We start from the raw sequence: 17,561 nt of genomic DNA on the forward strand, positions 1-17,561 counted from the left end.
ACTCAAGTACCGCTCTACTTTCATGACGCAGCATCGGCCAGAAGAATTGGTCCTGATTTCATTCTTCAATGTTTCTTCATTTATTTTAATTTTTAACCCATAAATAATAATAAAAAAATCAAAACATTGAAAAAAAAATAACATGAGGTTAAGAAAGTGTTTCATATTGGGCATCTAAGCAGAGTCCAATTTTCTTTCCTTAATTTCTCCCTCCCTTTTATCAAAACTTTTCTTCCTTGAACTGGCAATTTCTTCTGCTGGAAAGCAAGACATCTTGAACCCCTTAATCTGAACCTAACTAATAAGTTTCTGTTTCATGACATAAGGTGTGTAGACTCCACACACTTTCTCCTTTCTTATCTGAAAGTTTATTTTTACCCCCCAAATAAGATGCATTGCATTTCTACTTTAAACACAGGAGCTGGTACCATGGTGTTCTGCTTTATGGTAAGTAAGGACTATTGGGCCTTAAAACATCATTGCCAAACTCAGGGCCCAGTTAGCATGGACTGCAGCACCAAGAATGCTCGGTCCAGCATGGCTGGCTGGGGATTTCTATGAGGTATCGTCCAAAAAGATGACTTTTTCCAGGCGCGACTCTGGAGTGGATATACAGGATTTTTGGTCTCCTAAAAGCCTTAGGAAAAGGCTATGCTCTTCTTGGTTCCTGCTCTGAAATTAGAAAGAAAGCATTGCTTGCTCACTGTTGGCAATCAAAGGATGATTTTGGCTGCCATGCTCAGGTTTTTTTTTTTTTTTTAAGAAAACAGCAACATTTTAAAAAGTGAAGCTTCAGTTTGTACAGTGCTGGCCCTTGGTGTTCTCTCCTCAATTCAGTTGACATCCTCTGAGTTGGTTTTGGTTCTCCAGACTACCTTAAGATTCTGGGTGTGCAGAGTTGGCCTGCAAAATTTGCACTAAAGCAAGCTTTCTCATGACATGATATTTGTGGTATTTCCTGCTTCCACTTTGGCTAGACATAGCGCGTGAACAGCAAGGGCTCTTTTTTCGATTCTTTTTGTAATTTTGTTGAGACCTGCCCTTTTCTCACCCTTTAAAATGCATTTATATTTATCCGAAGATAAGCTCTCAGTCTAAAATATCTTCGTCTTAAAATGCTCACAACCATCTTGGGAGTTACTTCTATTTAAATCTAGAAGCAAGAGATTTGAAATGCCCAGAGCAACTGTTGGAAGACTGGGATTAAAGTCCTATTTGTTAAGTATTCCTTTAAGTAAGCTTGCCTGCTGGCTGATTAAGAAATTGTTGACTGGTTAAACATGTGTGTTTTAATTGATAATGCATGTATTAATCATGAACATTTAAAAGAATCTGCAGATTATGGATAGCTTGTGTGAGGAACATGTAGATAGCTTGTATGATAGAAGTGTGAGATTATAACTAACATTTAAACATTCATTATTAGAATTGGGGTAGAATTCTCCCCCTCGCTCCAGTGTAACTTTCAGTGGTAACAGGACAATTTTGCAATGAATTCATTGCTTTCTGGAAAGTGTGGGGAATGCTGTAGAAATAGTTAGATTTCCAAGGAGAAAGAGGTTTTTAAAGGCTTCTTTTTCTTTCTATTCTTTTTGTGCATCAAAAGATTTGTAGTGAAGCAAAACATCACCTTAAGAACCCTTCATCTTGCCTGACCAAGGGTTTCTGTGGCTGGTGGCCAGAGCAAAAGAGGGCCCCTGAACCCAAAATGGCAGTATAGTGCACCCCTCTCCTTCATGGCATACAATCTGCTACTGATTATGGAGCATCTAATAAAGGGATTTGACACAGCCCCCAGAAAGGGATTGGGAAGGACAGGGAGAATATTTGGACCTCCAGACACTGACCATTCCATGAAGTTTGCATTTAAAAGAAAACAATTGCACAGTAAAGATTCATGAGACTGTGTCTAACATATTGCTTAATATGAGCGCTTGACATCTTAAATCTGAAGTCCAAAAGGATTGGTCATGCAGTTTAGTTACATATTCTTCATGCTCTGTTACGCCCTTCTGCTGGAAAATGGATATGTTTCACCTTCTGCCAATCAGTAGGCCACTTGCAAATAAGCATTTGTTACATCCAGAATAAAGGGGAAGGAAAATGATGCAAGCTTTCTGTTTCAAAGGGCCCCCTCACCACTCCTGTCTGAAATCAGAAGGAAGGGTGAGGAGGGATGGGGGGGGGAACAGACAGCAAAGGATTTTAGAGGTTTTTAGAGAACACAAGAAGCATGAAAATAACTCAGCAGTATTAATTTGCATTATAATTTGTGTCTTTTATGTTAGATGGATATTGGCCAGAATTCTATCGGTGATTTATACAGTACTTCCATAAGGGAAATTGCATGATCATTGTGGCAGATTGCCATTCATTAATGAGTTGCTGGTTATGTTCTTGGACATGAGCCTGATTGCATATCCAAGAGGTTGCCCAAGAATGCAACAAGCACTTTGTTAATTAATAACAATTTGCCACTGCAATACATGCAGTTTCCCTTGCTGACTATAATGTGCAGATAAGATTCTGGCCCAAATCTGTTGCTTAGTTACACTGGTGTAACACAGATGATGTCACCATTGTGTTCTCTGTGAATCCCACATTGGATGATTTCTCAGTGGGAGACAATTTGCCTTCATAGGTTAGGCCATCTACGTAGCTAAACAAGAGGATTTTGGCCAGATTTTTGGCTGTGGAATTCTGAGGGTTCTAGTCAAAAAAGTAGCTTTTTCCATTGTTATCTAAAATCCAGTTTTTAAGGCGAGTTCGATGTAGTGTTTGTTCAGTAAAATTACTGAAGCAATGTCAGCACCTGTATTTCTGGGCCTAGTTACTTTTCTCTTAGTATTTTGGTTTCATCTTATTTAGGGTTGGTTGCTTTAAATATGAACATCCAAACCTGGCTCTGATCAAAGCGGTTAGAGAGGTAGACCACTGGCTTTTTGCCGTAATGAATATATTTAAAACAGTGGTGGTGACACCATTGCTGTGACCTATCTTCTAACGAGTTGAAGGGCTATGTGGTACAGTATGGCTCCATTTTGTTTTTCTGCCCTTAGATTAGGAAGAACCAATAGTAAGAGATCTGTTTGATGAACTGCAACATTTTGTTGCAGCATGGGCGCAGCCCGAACACCAGAGAAACTTTGACTCTAGTGCTAAAAAACAATGCAAGATATTGGGTTGAAGGTAGTTTTAGTACTTTTACAGCAGACCATTGAATTGTTAAACCCCAGTTAGTCTACTGCAATCCAGACTAAATTCGGTTTTTGTGTAGTGAATTGGTTCATTTGGGGAAGAGCCCTTGCATTTTTGTTGACTGCCATTTCAGGTTTGCTTTGGCTCCTGATTTAACTTATATTATATTCTGCAGACCAAAAGAAAAATTTTGAATGCTGTACTCTGCACAGTTCCAGTTAGCATCCAGGCATGACTTAGCTTGCCGGAGGGCCAGCATGTCAGGATCAGATGTCAATGTTGCTAATCCAGAATTTTTATGGGTGGGTGTGGGGACTGGAAACAAAGAAACAAATGTGCAGAAACGTTGCAAATGAGCCGAAAAATCAAAAGGTCAAAGTTTTAAAGGCAAGAGAATTCCCACCAGCCACCACCAGCTTGCCTTTGAGATTGAGAACCAACCTTAAGGAATAGTAGTTGAATAACCTCGCAAAGTTTTGAGTCAGTAAGAGTGCAGCAATTTATGGGCTTTTTTGTTTTAAGTTACTTTCAGTACCACCACTTAATATGTGTCCCTGTACAATTAATGCCCATAGCTGGAGGTGGGCATGAACCGGTTCGTCTCAGTTTGCCCTCAGTTCATAAAGGCACAGCCCTTCCCCCACCTCCTCTGGCTTAATTAGCCACTCACCAGCCCAGCGTCCTTTCTTCCTGCACTGCCTCGACTGATCTTCCAGTTGCAGCAGCAGCAGCAGCAGCAGCAGCTCAGGCTCCTCTGCCCTGCCCTCTTGGCTGATCTCCCAATCAGATAAAAGGGCGGGGCAGAGAAGTCTGTGCTCTTGCTCATGACTGGGAGATTAGCCGAGGAGGTGGAAAAAGCAAGCAAGCTGGACTTGGTGAGTGGCTTGATTGGCTGAGGAGGTGGGGGAGAGGAGCAGCAGCACCTTAATAAACTGTGATGAACTGGGACGAACCAGATTGTGCCCACCTCTACCCATAACTGGATTGCAGTGCAGCCAGGAGATATCTGAAAGACTTGTGGGCCAGTTTCTGACATCAAGTATGGTGGCCATTCCATGAATCTAGAGTCACAAGTGGTACAAGCGGTGGGAAGTTCTGGCTAGGGTTAAAACAAAGATAGATAGCCTGTCCTTAGAAGCAGACACTGGTTAATCAGAGGTATTAAAGCAGTATTCAGCTGCTGCCACGGTTGACATTCACCCCAAATTAAGCAATCTTCAGGAGAGAAAGAGAGAAAAAATTAGAAAGAACACAGAAAGCATACCCTGTTTCCCTGAAAATAAGACTTAACCTGAAAATAAGCCCCAGTTAAGTGAAAGCACACACTCCACCCTTGTGTAGCAACCAGAAGAAGATGACATGACTGCATATGAATAAACATAGATTGTACATGAAAAAAATAAAGCATCCCCTGAAAATAAGCCCTAATGCATTTTTGGAGCAAAAATTAATATAAGATCCTCTCTTATTTTCAGGGAAACAGGGTATAAACTAAACTATTAAATGATACAACTGTTTACTGTTGCTAAGGCAATGATTGATGAAGGTGCCACTAAAATCACAAACTCAGATCGCTCCGATAAAAATATTTGCTCTAAATTGACAGAGGTATGAGTAGGCGTGGCTAAAAGCAATTGCTAAATTGCAGATGGACATGGAAAAACGAAGGGCATGACAGGATAAGTATTATAGTGAATGGAATAGAGACAAAAATGGAAAAATAAAGACAGCATCCAATAGTCCTATAAACAGCAACAACAAAAGTACGTAGATTAGCAGTGAGGTGAAATGGGTTCAGATTGAATTGCAATGATAAAGTTAATATACTTTGGAACCTTACTTCATACTCTGGATTTGTGGCAGAATATTCTGATTTTTTGTTTGTTTGTTTTGTTTGTAAAGTGTAAGGGGCTGGCTGTTGTGAAGCTTGTGTCTGGCAACTCATATTAAGCAGAAAAGGGAAAACTCGGTGTTTGTCTTGAGAAATCCATTTTGGTTATTATAGGAAGAAAGATATAGGGGCAGTCGGTTTTCATGCTTTCTAAGTTGTCTCTTTAAAAATTGTAGCAAAGGAGAAAGAGAGAAGGAAGCCTAAGAGTAGCAATTTAAACAGATCTAGAAAAGACAGTGGTAGGGAATATACTAGGCTGTGTGTCTACCTATTCCTATCCCATCCCCAGTCAAATTAGTGGCTGCATTCTTATTCCAGTACTGGAAAGATTAGCTGCCACTGTAGTGCACTTGACAACAATATAAATGAGTACTACTGTCTCTTGTGTGTTTATGGCAGATCTTGAAAATCTCAGTGCAGTTGCGTGGAACAGAATATAAGCACAAAGCTTAAGTGTCTCTTCAGCTGCTGGTGCAGCTGGTGGTCTGTAAAGTAGCTGAAGACGGTGGTTCTCTCCCCCTTGTCAGCAGGAAAAGGCTGTATCACATTTCTGTTTTGGTCTTATTTGGACATTTTTTTTTTTTTTTTACAATATTTCTCTAGCAGATAAAAGACAGTAAGGTCAACAAGGACAGAGCCCCCAAGGAAGAGGCTAGACCCACTTGGGATCGTAAGAAGGGAATTCCTGACTCAAAGCCACAGAATGGAGAGCGCTTTCCAGAACTCCCCGCTCACAAACTTAAGCATACGGAGAATGCTTTTAGGTAAGGTATACACATGGATGCGAGGGTGTTTATCCTTGGGCATGATGTTGCCTTTTATGGGTCTTGGTTGCAACAGGACAGAGTCTGCCATAGTAAGGAGTGAGAGTGAGTTGTTACACGGAAGGCTCAAAGCATTTTTCCCCTTCATTTGGATTGCAGTGTTAGTATAAAGTCTATGGTGGCTAGAATAGGCATTGTACAATTTGGAAGCTTTGCTTTTTTTTAACTGCAGCTCTCAGAATCTCCCAGTAAGCATGACCAAGCTGTGCTGATTAGAGGATTCTGAGAACAGCAATTTGCAAAAGTAACTTTTCTGAGCTCTGATCTATTTGCATTACAAATGCTTGCACAACCCTATGTTCATGCATCTGGATCATAAACAGCAGCAACAGATGTGTGCAAATACTCCATTCAATGCTCAGAAGCTGATTCTTGCAAACGGCCCCACTTTGATCTTGGAGAGCTTAAGCTGGCTCACTTCACACTGTGATGCGCTGGAACCAGCTGTTGAACCCTGTGAGATTGATGTGGGCTTCCAACTCTTGCACGATAAGTGCAGCATTTATTAATTAGAAAACAATGGTTTAAATGTTGGATTTGTTATAAACAAGGTATAAATGCAATGACTAGTACCCCAGGTTCAATGCAGACTGATTTACAAGATCGGAAAGTTTGCAAAAAAAACCTACACAGTAAAATGATGAGCCATTTTCCTTGTCCCCAGTTGTACAAAAAAGGTTGCTTGTTTGCTTTTATTTTTAGTGAGATAACAGTTTCATAACTGTACCACTATCTCATTGAGTTGATTAGGCGTCAGGAGTTTGATTTCCCCCACTGTGCCTTCTGGGAGAAAAGCTGGCCTGTGTAGCAATCCACCCCTAGAAGAAGGGAACAGTAAACTACCGTACTTCTTGAGAACTCTATATGTAGGAAACTCTGACAAAGGTAGTTGTAAATTGGAATTAACTTGATTAACATAATCATTATTTATTATCACTTCACATTGCAAGATTGAAGTTTGTGTAACATCTAAGTGATACAGTGGGAACCCCAAATCTCTCTTACTTTTCCCCCAAATTCATTCCATATCCCTTGTGTGTATCTCAAAGGCACTGTCATCTTAATGTAGCTCTATGAAATCAACACATTTATGCAGTGGTTCGATTAGCCAAGCTGTTTGGTTTTAATCACCTCCTCATTCCCCCTGTGGCTGATGGAGTAGATGAGATGATACTGTGAATCCTATTCACAGGTGTACATTTGTCTAGGGCTGGGGTTGTAAAGGTAAGCCCAGGGCTCTATGCATCCGCAAACCTAGACCGTGTATTGTTGAGCTATAGTGTAAATATGTTGTTACAATTATTCACTGTTATGCTTACTGTATTGCCTTGTGATTAATCGCTGTAACAGTTTACAATCAATCTGAAAGGTAGACGAAGATTATTTGAGTATAGACTCATTGAAATCCACTATTTGACAGGGGCGCCATAACCTGGAAGCAACTTGATGGCACATAACAGCACCAAATCGAAATCCATAGGCCTAAAATTAGTCATAATTAAAGCACACTGATTTCAGTAAATTTATTCTAGATGTAGCCAAGCCTAATTCTGACTAAAGAAATGTGATTTTAAATAATTGTGCAAAGGCAACAGAATACAATATTCAGAAATAAAAGAAATAAAATAGTTTACATTTTTTAAAAAAACTGGCAAAAAAATTATCACTACAAGGTACTCAGATAAGATTAGGGTGGTTTCCAGGAACTTTTTAAAGAAGTGCATTTCAAAATTAAGGTGCCACCCCTAAGAAAAGAAAGTGTTTGGAAAAATGCCATAATGAGATTTACTGATGCTAAGGTGAGAATCAGTCTACACTGTGCACAGAGTGAGGTGAAATCTAGATTCTGCCAGTCAGGCTGCTTTTTATTTATTTGACTTTGCTGTATTTATCTTCCCTCATTTCCTCCGCTAAGGTCAGGTCAGCGTTCATGACTCCTGTCCTTCCTCTTTTATCCTCACAACAACTCCTTGAGAGTGGGATAGAGTGGTCACCCAGCCAGCCTCAGAATCCAACGTTAATGACTGTTTTGCCCCACAGGCTGTAGGATTATGGTACCAGGCTGGGGAAGTCTGCTTTGCGTCCTCCATACCTCAGTTCTCAGGATGGCCCTTCTGCTTTACCACCTTGAGATCTTAGCTGTTTTTGGGACTACAACTCCCAGAAATCCTGGCCAGCATAGCTAGTGGTGAAGACTTCTGGGAATTTTAGTCCAAAAACATACAGAGACCCAAGGTTGGGAAGCAATGGGCTAAACCAACAAAAAAATTCTTTTGTTGTATCTTCGCTAAAATCTGTATCTTTCTTTCTCAGTCGCCCAGGCTTCAAAACTACCCCAGAATCTGAAGAAGCCAAGTCTCACGTAGAGGCAGGGAAACGGGTAGAGGAGCTGCGCCGTCGTCGAGGAGAAAATGAAAGCGAAGAATTTGAGAAGATGAAGCAGAAGCAACAGGAGGCAGCTGTGGAACTGGAGGAGCTGAAGAAGAAACGGGAGGAGCGCCGGAAGATTCTGGAAGAAGAAGAGCAGAGGAGGAAGAAAGAAGAGGCAGAAAGAAAAGCTCGGGAGGAGGTAACAGATTGCCAAAACCGCCATTTGGTGTATCCAGGACATAAAGTAGGATAGCAAGCTTATTGACAGAGCTTAGAAATTTTACTTTATGGACTACAAGTCCCAGAATCCCTAAGCAGGAGTGCTTTAGAGGCTTTGAACACCAGTGATGCCCAAAATCCTGTTGCATTTTCTGTGCATTTCTGCAGTTCAAGAAGTCGGTCTAAGAATTTGCTGTTGTGCACAAAGCTGGCATGGAGCGTTCAATGCCTTTGCTGATTTTTTTTTAACTTGTGGCAATTCACTGCTTGCATGACACCAGCTGAACTAATAGGATTGTAGCTGATGTGCTTTTGCTTTTCAGGGAAGGGGAATCTCTGTATTGTCTTCCGTGTGAATTTTGGCAATGACTTGCAGAGTCCCACTACACCTTAGGGCTAAGTTTCATTGTACAGTGGCTTGAAACTACTATATATTGGCTGTTGCAGGCTCAGGCTTTCCTGCCGGCTCACTCCTGCCTGCCTTTTGATCAGAGGCAGAGTGGCCCTGTGTACGTATGTTCGTAAGAATATCTGTGGCTGCCCTTAGCTTTGCTCACCATTGGTTCTTATGCTTTCTCCCCCTTCAGCTGTGATTGGCATTAGCTGCCACTGTTTGTATGTATTTTCCCTAATTCTTTAACACTTCTAGAGAATGCAAACACTTGTATATTTTTTGTGCATTTATAAAAGATTCTTCAGAAGCAGGCTCGTTTTTTTTTAATTGGGCTTCCTGAAAATTAATACAGCTGCTGCTACTTGTTGTTTCCAGCCTGAACGTTGAGGACAAGTGGCTCAAATCATTTCATGTTCTGGCTTTTGGTAGGAAGAGAAGAGGCGGTTGAAGGAAGAAATTGAGAGGAGAAGGGCAGAAGCTGCTGAGAAACGCCAGAAGATGCCAGAGGAAGCCCAAACTGAAGATAAGAAGCCATTTAAATGTTTCACCCCTAAGGGTTCCTCCCTCAAGGTAAATTAAAAAAGAAAAAGAAAGCTATGTCGTCCTTCTGTGCAATTTTGGAAAGGGGGCAGGTGGTGCTGATATGGGGCCACTAAACTCTCATGGGACATGGTGGCGCTGTGGGCTAAACCTCAGAAGCCTGTGCTGCAGGCTCAGAAGACCAGCAGTCGTAAGATCGAATCCACGTGACGGAGTGAGCTCCCATCACTTTGTCCCAGCTCCTCGCCAACCTAGCAGTTCGAAAGCATGTAAATGCAAGTAGATATATAGGTACCACCTTGGTGGGAAGGTAAAACAGTGTTCCCTAGTCATGCTGGCCACATGGCAATGGAAACTGTCTTCGGACAAGCGCTGGCTCTACGGCTTGAAAACAGGATGAGCACTGCCCCCTAGAGTCGGACACAACTGGACTAAAAATGTCAAGGGGAACCTTTACCTTTTAAACACTCTCACACTGGCTAGCTCTTATTCCTTGCCTAATGACGAGTCCTGCATGGATCAAAAGCTAGCCTGTTTATGAGAATTCAAGAGAGAATTTAATGAGCCCATCCTTGTTATTTCCATGTAGTGTCCCTTTGCAGGCAACTGGTAACACGTGCCCTGTATCAAGCATGTGAAGGTGTTTGATGATGCCTGTTTTGCCATTTCAATCAGTCTGTTAGAAAGTTAACGCCAAAATCACTGGTAAAGTATCTGATAATTTATTTATTTTATTTATTTTATTTATTTAATTTATATGCCGCCCACTCTACCCAAAGGTCTCTGGCCGGCTTACAACAATTAAAATTCAATGCAATAAAATAAAATGATTAAAATACAATTAAAATACAATTAAAATACAATTAAAATACAATTAAAATTGCCATCATTAAGACCCACAGTTAATGTTATTTCAATTAAAAGCCTTCTGGAACAGAAAGGTTTTGACCTGGCGCCGAAATATCATCAGTGTCGGCGCCAGGTGAATTTCAGTTGGGAGGGCGTTCCATAGTCTGGGGGCAGCTGCCGAGAAGGCCCTTTCTCTACAAGCCATCCCTCTTACCTCCTTGAGGGATGGCTCTTTCAAAAGGGCCCCCTGGCTAGATCTTAACAGCCGGGTAGGCTCATATGGAAGGAGGCGGTCCTTCAAGTATCCAGGGCCCAAGCCGTTTAGGGCTTTATATGTCAAAACAAGCACTTTGAATTGGGCCCGGACAGCAACTGGTAACCAGTGTAAATTATACAGAATCGGCTTGATGTGCTCTCTGGCGGCCCCACCACTCACCAGCCGCACAGCTCGATTCTGAACCAGTTGCAGTCGCCGGACCATCTTCAAAGGCAGCCCCACGTAGAGCGCATTGCAATAATCAATACGAGATGTTACCAGTGCATGTGTAACTGTCATGAGACTCCACTCGTCCAGGTAGGGCCGTAGCTGGTATAATTTCTGCAGCTGAAGGAAGGCACCCCTGGCCACCGAGTCCACCTGAGCTTCCAAAGTTAGACTGGGGTCCAGGAGCACCCCCAGGCTGCGGACCCTGTCCCTTAGGGGGAGTGTAACCCCATTCAGGACAGGGAAGTGGCCCTCCAACCTGTCCGGCGAAGCACCCATTAACAGCACTTCCGTCTTGTCTGGATTGAGTTTCAGTTTATTAACCCTCATCCAGTCCATTATCAGGTCCAGACACGAGTTCAGCACAGAAACCGCCTCACCTGGATTGGTGGAAAACGAGAGGTAGAGCTGAGTGTCGTCAGCATATTGCTGACTCCTCAGCCCAAACCTCCTGATGACCTCTCCCAGTGGTTTCATGTAGATGTTGAACAGCATGGGGGACAGTATCGAGCCCTGAGGAACCCCATGACATAAATGCCATGGGGCAGAGCAACTGTCCCCCAGCACCACCCTCTGGATACGGTCAGCTAGGAAGGAGCGGAACCACCGTAAAACAGTGCCCCCAACTCCTAACCCAGCCAGCCTATCCAGAAGGACACCATGGTCGATGGTGTCGAAAGCCGCTGAGAGGTCCAGGAGTATCAACAGGGTCACACTCCCCCTGTCTCTCTCCCGGCAAAGGTCATCATACAGGGCGACCAAGGCTGTCTCTGTACCAAAACCCGGCCTGAAACCCGATTGAAATGGATCCAGAAAATCCTTTTCATCCAGCAGCGCCTGGAGTTGCCCGGCCACAACCCGCTCCAACACCTTGCCCAAATAAGGGAGGTTCGCCACTGGTCGGTAGTTGACCACCAGCCTTGGGTCCAGGTTAGGCTTTTTAAGGAGTGGTCGAATTACCGCCTCTTTCAAGGCGGTAGGGACCACTCCCTCTCTCAGAGAGGCGTTCACGGCCTCCTGGACCCAAGTGCGAACCCCCCTGGCAGATCTTCCAATTAGCCAAGATGGGCAAGGGTCGAGCGGCGTGGTGGTAGAACGGACAGATCCAAGCACCCTGTCCACATCCTCGGGTCTCAACAACTGAAACTCATCCATTAAAGTTTGACCTAAGCACGGCACACTGGACACATCTTCCGATTTTGCAGTAACAGTGGAGTCCAGCCCACTGCGAATCTGAGCGATTTTTTCCTCAAAATGAATAGCAAACTCATCACAGCGAGCTGATGAGCAGTCCGGGACCTCCACCGGGTTTCCCGGTTGAAGAAGATCCCGGACCACCCGAAACAGCTCTGCTGGACGACATTCTGAGGAAGCAATGCGGCTGGAGAAATATTGCCGTTTCGCCAGCCGCATTGCCACGAAATAGGCCCGATAATGGGCTCTAAGTCGTGTTCGATCGGATTCCCAGCGGGACTTCCTCCACCTGCGCTCTAGCCATCTCCCCTCTCGCTTCATCGCCCGCAGTTCAGAAGTATACCAGGGAGCTGTCTGGGCTCGGCGAGCAGGGAGAGGGCGCTTAGGAGCAATCGTGTCAACCGCCCGGGTCATCTCCCTATTCCATAGGGTGACCTGAGCTTCGACAGGAGCGCCAACCATATCAGACGGATACTCCCCCAGAGCATTCAGGAAACCATCCGGATCCATTAGTCTCCGGGGGCGGATCATCTTAATAGATCCCCCACCCTTGCAGAGGGAAGAAGAAGGTAATAGACTGAACTTGACCAGGAAGTGGTCTGACCATGACAATGGGGTCACGACCAGCCCCTCCACATCCAAACCACCACCTTCCAGTCCCGTTGTGAAAACCAGGTCCAAGGTGTGGCCCTTCTCATGTGTTGGGCCGATGACACATTGAGACAGCCCCATGGTTGTCATGGTGGCCATGAAGTCCTGAGCCGCCCCAGTCAAGGCAGCCTCAGCATGGATGTGCATGCATTGTGCATCGGATCATGTGGGCCATTGTCCATGACAGCTTATGACAAATAAAACTTGCCCGTCTTTGAGATGGCACTAGACCTTATTGACAGATTGCCACTGAGAGCTTTAAATGTCTCTGTTTAGAAACAACCCTGCCACTCAGCTGCCTCTGGCACTGTGCCTCTGTTTTGTTTTGTATGTAATGTCCTGGTCATCTCTGCACGGACAGCCAAGCCCATAACGGTGACCTCTTCTGTTGCTCGTTGGGGCTACCCGTCCCTCCGTGAATAGGGTTGACAGATCTTTGTGCGTTTTGGCTCCTTCCTCTTTAATAGCTGTGCGTTGAATAAGATGGTATGCGGTTTGATGTTGCTATTTTTGCCAGCAGGGGAAGAAAACGACTACAACTAATGAGCCTTTGCCTCCCGAATGTGTCATGAATGAAGCAGGAGTCATTCCAGCAGAATAAATACAATGGCAGCCTTCCCTATGACGGGGTGGTTGCATGTAAATACATAGTTCCAAACTCTCCCCCCCCCCAATGCGACTGTATAGAGAAAAGTGAGTTTTGGAAAAGGCAGAAATTGGCACCATGAGCTGCTTTGACTAAGCTGGTTAATACCTCACACATGCCAGAAATGGGTTTTGGCAGCATGGACTACAGCTTGGAAATACTTTAAAAAAAAAAAAAAACTACAACTCCCAGATTATCCTAGCCAGTATGATCATGGGCCTGAGGTATTCCTGGAGTTGTCATCTAAAAAAAATTAGTCCAACATTCCCAGGCTCTGATGCAGAAGAGCATTCTCTTTGTCCACAGGTTCAGTTCAGGCTGTGACCTCCCAGAATCTTTAGCTCTTTCTGCTTGAATTCTGGAAGGCTTGGAGCCAGTCAAAGAACAGAATTTTATTTTATTTATTTATTTATTTTATTTCTATCCCGCCTATCTGGACATATTAGCCCACTCTAGGTGGCTTACAATAAAAGAAACAATATAATTTTAAAACATTGCACCTAGACTAAGATAGAAATCAAAGAAAGATATAAGAAAGGAAAAATCATCAGGAGTTTTCTGTTGGGAAAGCCTGCCTATACATCAATGTTTTTAGTTGTTTCTTAAAAATGTCCAGCGAGGGAGCCGCGCGAATCTCAGGAGGTAAGTTGTTCCAGAGACGAGGAGCCACCGCCGAGAAGGCCCGATTTCTGGTCTTCTCCTTCCGGGCCTCTCTCGGCGTTAGGCTCCTCAGCCTCACCTCCTGGCTCGCACGAGTGACACGGGTAGATCTTGGTGGGAGAAGGCGTTCCACCAAGTATCGAGGTCCTAAACCGTTTAGGGCTTTATAGGTAAGCATCAACACTTTGAAGTCGATGCGGAATCGGATGGGCAGCCAATGCAGTGTGGCCAGAGTGGGCGAGATATGTTGGAATCTTCTCACTCCACTAAGTAATCTGGCCGCAGCATTCTGTACCACCTGTAGTTTCCGCAGCAACCTCAAAGGTAGCCCCACGTAGAGCGCATTACAGTGGTCTAATCTTGAGATTACGAGCGCATGCACCAAGGTAGTAAGCGCCCCCACATCAAGGTAGGGTCGCAGCTGGGCTATCCGCCTAAGATGGAAAAAAGCGGAACGGACCACAGACGCCACCTGAGATTCCATAGTGAGCGCCGGGTCCAGATGGATCCCCAAGCTGCGGACCCCATCCCTGGCGGGCAGAGTCACACCCCCAAAAGTGAGGGAGTTTCCCAAGTCCCCAACTGTGGGAGCGCCCACCCTTAGTACCTCCGTCTTCTCCGGGTTCAGCCTCAGCCCGTTCTCCTGCATCCATTCCAATACGGTCCCCAGGCAACGCTGAAGGGACAGAATGGCATCTCCTGCAGTTGGAAAAAAGGAGATGTAGAGCTGCGTGTCATCCGCATATTGATGGCACATCGCTCCACACCCCCTGATGACCCGCCCCAGCGGCCTCATATAGATGTTAAACAGCATTGGGGAGATGATCGACCCCTGTGGGACCCCACAATTGAGGCTCCACGGGGCCGAGACATTCTCCCCAAGCTGTACTCTCTGGGGGCGGTCCTCCAAGAAGGAACGGAGCCAGGCGAAAGCCTGGCCACCTATTCCCAGCTCGGAGAGCCTCCCCAGGAGGATACCGTGGTCAATGGTATCAAAGGCCGCTGAGATATCGAGGAGGACCAGCAGAGACATTTTGCCCCTGTCGGCCTCCCTCAATAGGTCATCACACAGGGCGACCAATGCCGTTTTTGTTCCGTGGCGCGGCCTGAAGCCCGACTGGAATGGATCCAGGGCATCTGTTTCATCCAGGAACGCCTGAAGCTGATCGGCCACCACCCAGAAGGCTGGATCAAGGGGTGGAGAACCTGTGCCCTTCTGACATTGCTGGACTATGGGTTCCACTGGATTCCTCTTGGCAGGGGTGACGAAAGAATCAATGTGGCAATGTCTAGAGGTCCCATGGGTTCTTAGTCTTTGAATGAGATGGACAAGGAGTAGCAAATGGCGCAGGGGGACCTTCATATGATTCCTCAGCAGAGGAGGGGAAAAGTTACCTTTTTTGTGCCACAGCTTCCCAAGCCTTACGGTGTGATTTTGGGAGTTATGGAGCAAAAAAGTAATTACAGTGGTGCCTCGCTTTATGATTGCCCCGCATTACAACGAAACTGCATTACGATGATCTTTTTGTGATCGCAAAACGATGGTCTGAATGGGGTTTTTTCGCTTTGCGATGATCGGTTCCCTGCTTCGGGATCCGATTCTTTGCAAAATGACGATTTTCCTCCAGCTGATCAGCAGTTTCAAAATGGCCACCAGGTAAATAAAATGGCTTCCCGCTGTTTTCTGGGATGGATTCCTCGCTGCACAGGCAGCAAAAATGGCTGCCGTATGGAGGATCTTCGCTGGACGGTGAGTTTCCAGCCCATTGGAACTCATTAAACAGGTTTTAATGCGTTTCAATTGGCTTTTTATTTTTGCATTACGACGTTTTCGTTCTGCAGCGATTTGTCTGGAACGAATTAACATCGTAATGCGAGGCACCACTGTATTCTTATCTCCACCCTACACAGGTTGACTGCCGCCTTGATGGAATGCAACGTAAATCCATCCCTGAAAGTTCTTAAAGGCTTTTGAAAGACAACGGCAGGCCAGGAATCCTAATTTTAAAAAAAACCCAGATTTGTCATAAATCCTGTATTGATTTCCATGCAAAGTGGACTAAAATTCTGACCCTGCTTCTTAATATTTCTCCTGCTTCTCAGCCAGGTCTACATCTACCATTGACTTTCAGCTTCCTTAGAAATTGCTAAGTGCAAAACGGAGTTTAATTTTACTTTGGTTTGGGATCCTTCAGCACTTAATAGGTTCCAAAGATAGATATTTCTCTGTTCTTTTGCGAGTCCCAGAATGAGGTGCTTGCTTTTTGCCATCAAAGTAAGATCCAGAGTAAGAACTGATGCAAGACCATCAGTTGACTACTTTGTACATCCTAGTTTAGGCACAGGGTGGAAGTATTTGCTGTTGGCTTTTAACCACCACCCACTTTTCATCTTGTTTTACAGATCTATTTTGTAATTCTGTTTACCGTATGTGCCCTAATGTTTCTAGTCATGAGCATGTTGTTGCTTGCTTTGTGTGGTGATGTCTGTTTCCAAATTCTGTGCGTCATTTTGTGCTGGGTTTGATCAACGCCTTCGAAAGCTTTTTCTTTCTGTTGATTTTTCCAGGCAAGCCTGCCTATCACAGAAAGGAAGAGCAGCAAAGTGGGCGGGGGGGGGAATGTATTTATTTATTTGGATTTGTTTCCATCCCGCTCTTCAACTAACAGATTTAAACTAAAAATCACAGTAAATACTACACAAAGAAATGTAAAGCAGTTGGCCTAAGGGACCAAGATACCAGCAACAGAAAAGGATGCTGGTCAGATGTAAAAAAGAAAACAACACAAATCAGCAGGCAGAAGTCCCTGGTCCTTGCTTGATACAAAAAGGCAAGGCTCTAGAGAAAGGCCACTCTGACATTAGCATGCCCCGTAGCCCTTGGGAGTTTTACTGAGTTGGACTACAACTCCCATAGACTAGATTGGCTTGGAGATTCTGGAAACAGCGGCTTTAAAACGGTAACCTTTCCAAGCTTTGAAATGGCTTTTCTTTCGGATTACCACACTTTTCCTCTTCTGCACTGGAGAAGGATCTTCCTATTCAGGCAGGTTCATGGCTTGCTCTTATGGTTGTTACTCTCTCTCTCTGCCTTACAATGGAATATAGCAAGAGTTTGGAAAAGTTTCTATATTGGACTTCAACTCCTAGAATCCCTCAGCTGGCATAGCTGTTCTGTGAAAGCTTAGCTGTTCCTGGCTGCCTCATCGAGAGGTCCATCTCTATGTCTCCCTAACCATGCTTCCCCCCAACACAAAGCCAGTTCCAGATCTTTTCGGCTACATTTCTCATTTCCCCATCCACTGGGCACATTGCTTGCAGCTGATGGGTGCAGCAGTCCAAAGCATTTAATAGTTGTTGAGATAGGAATCATAGAACAATCAAAAAATAATTGGAAGGGGCCATAAGGCCATAGAGTCCAACCCTGTGGTCAATGTAGGGATCCAAATCAAAGCAGATTTAACAGATGGTTGTCCAATTTTCTCTTGAATGCCTTCGGCACTGGAGCGCCCATCGCCTCCCCAAATAATTGGTTCCATTGTTGTAGTGCTCTAACATTTAAGAAGTTTTTTCCTGATATTCAACCTAATGTAGCTTCCTGTAGCTTGAGCCGATTGTTACATGTCCTGCACTCTGGGATG

At 44.5% G+C, this 17,561-nt stretch overlaps 1 protein-coding gene across 32 annotated transcripts in view; it reads left to right on the forward strand.

Moving 5' to 3' along the window:
• Positions 1 to 17,561, forward strand: part of CALD1 (caldesmon 1) — a 210,657-nt gene that overhangs the window by 178,368 nt on the left and 14,728 nt on the right. For 20 of the 32 annotated variants that reach the window (XR_013536792.1, XM_020811389.3, XM_020811393.3 and 17 more), the window contains 3 exons: positions 5,693 to 5,853; positions 8,227 to 8,482; positions 9,326 to 9,466. Coding sequence is in view for 31 of the 32 variants with exons in the window: in XM_020811389.3 (XP_020667048.3) it covers positions 5,693 to 5,853; positions 8,227 to 8,482; positions 9,326 to 9,466 (558 nt within the window). In the remaining variant the exon portion in view is untranslated. The remainder of the gene's footprint in view (positions 1 to 5,692; positions 5,854 to 8,226; positions 8,483 to 9,325; positions 9,467 to 17,561) is intronic. The other 12 variants (XM_020811394.3, XM_020811403.3, XM_020811397.3 and 9 more) reach the window with 1 other exon arrangement.

This window comes from Pogona vitticeps, chromosome 5 (assembly GCF_051106095.1).
Source record: "Pogona vitticeps strain Pit_001003342236 chromosome 5, PviZW2.1, whole genome shotgun sequence".
Taxonomy (NCBI): domain Eukaryota; kingdom Metazoa; phylum Chordata; class Lepidosauria; order Squamata; family Agamidae; genus Pogona; species Pogona vitticeps.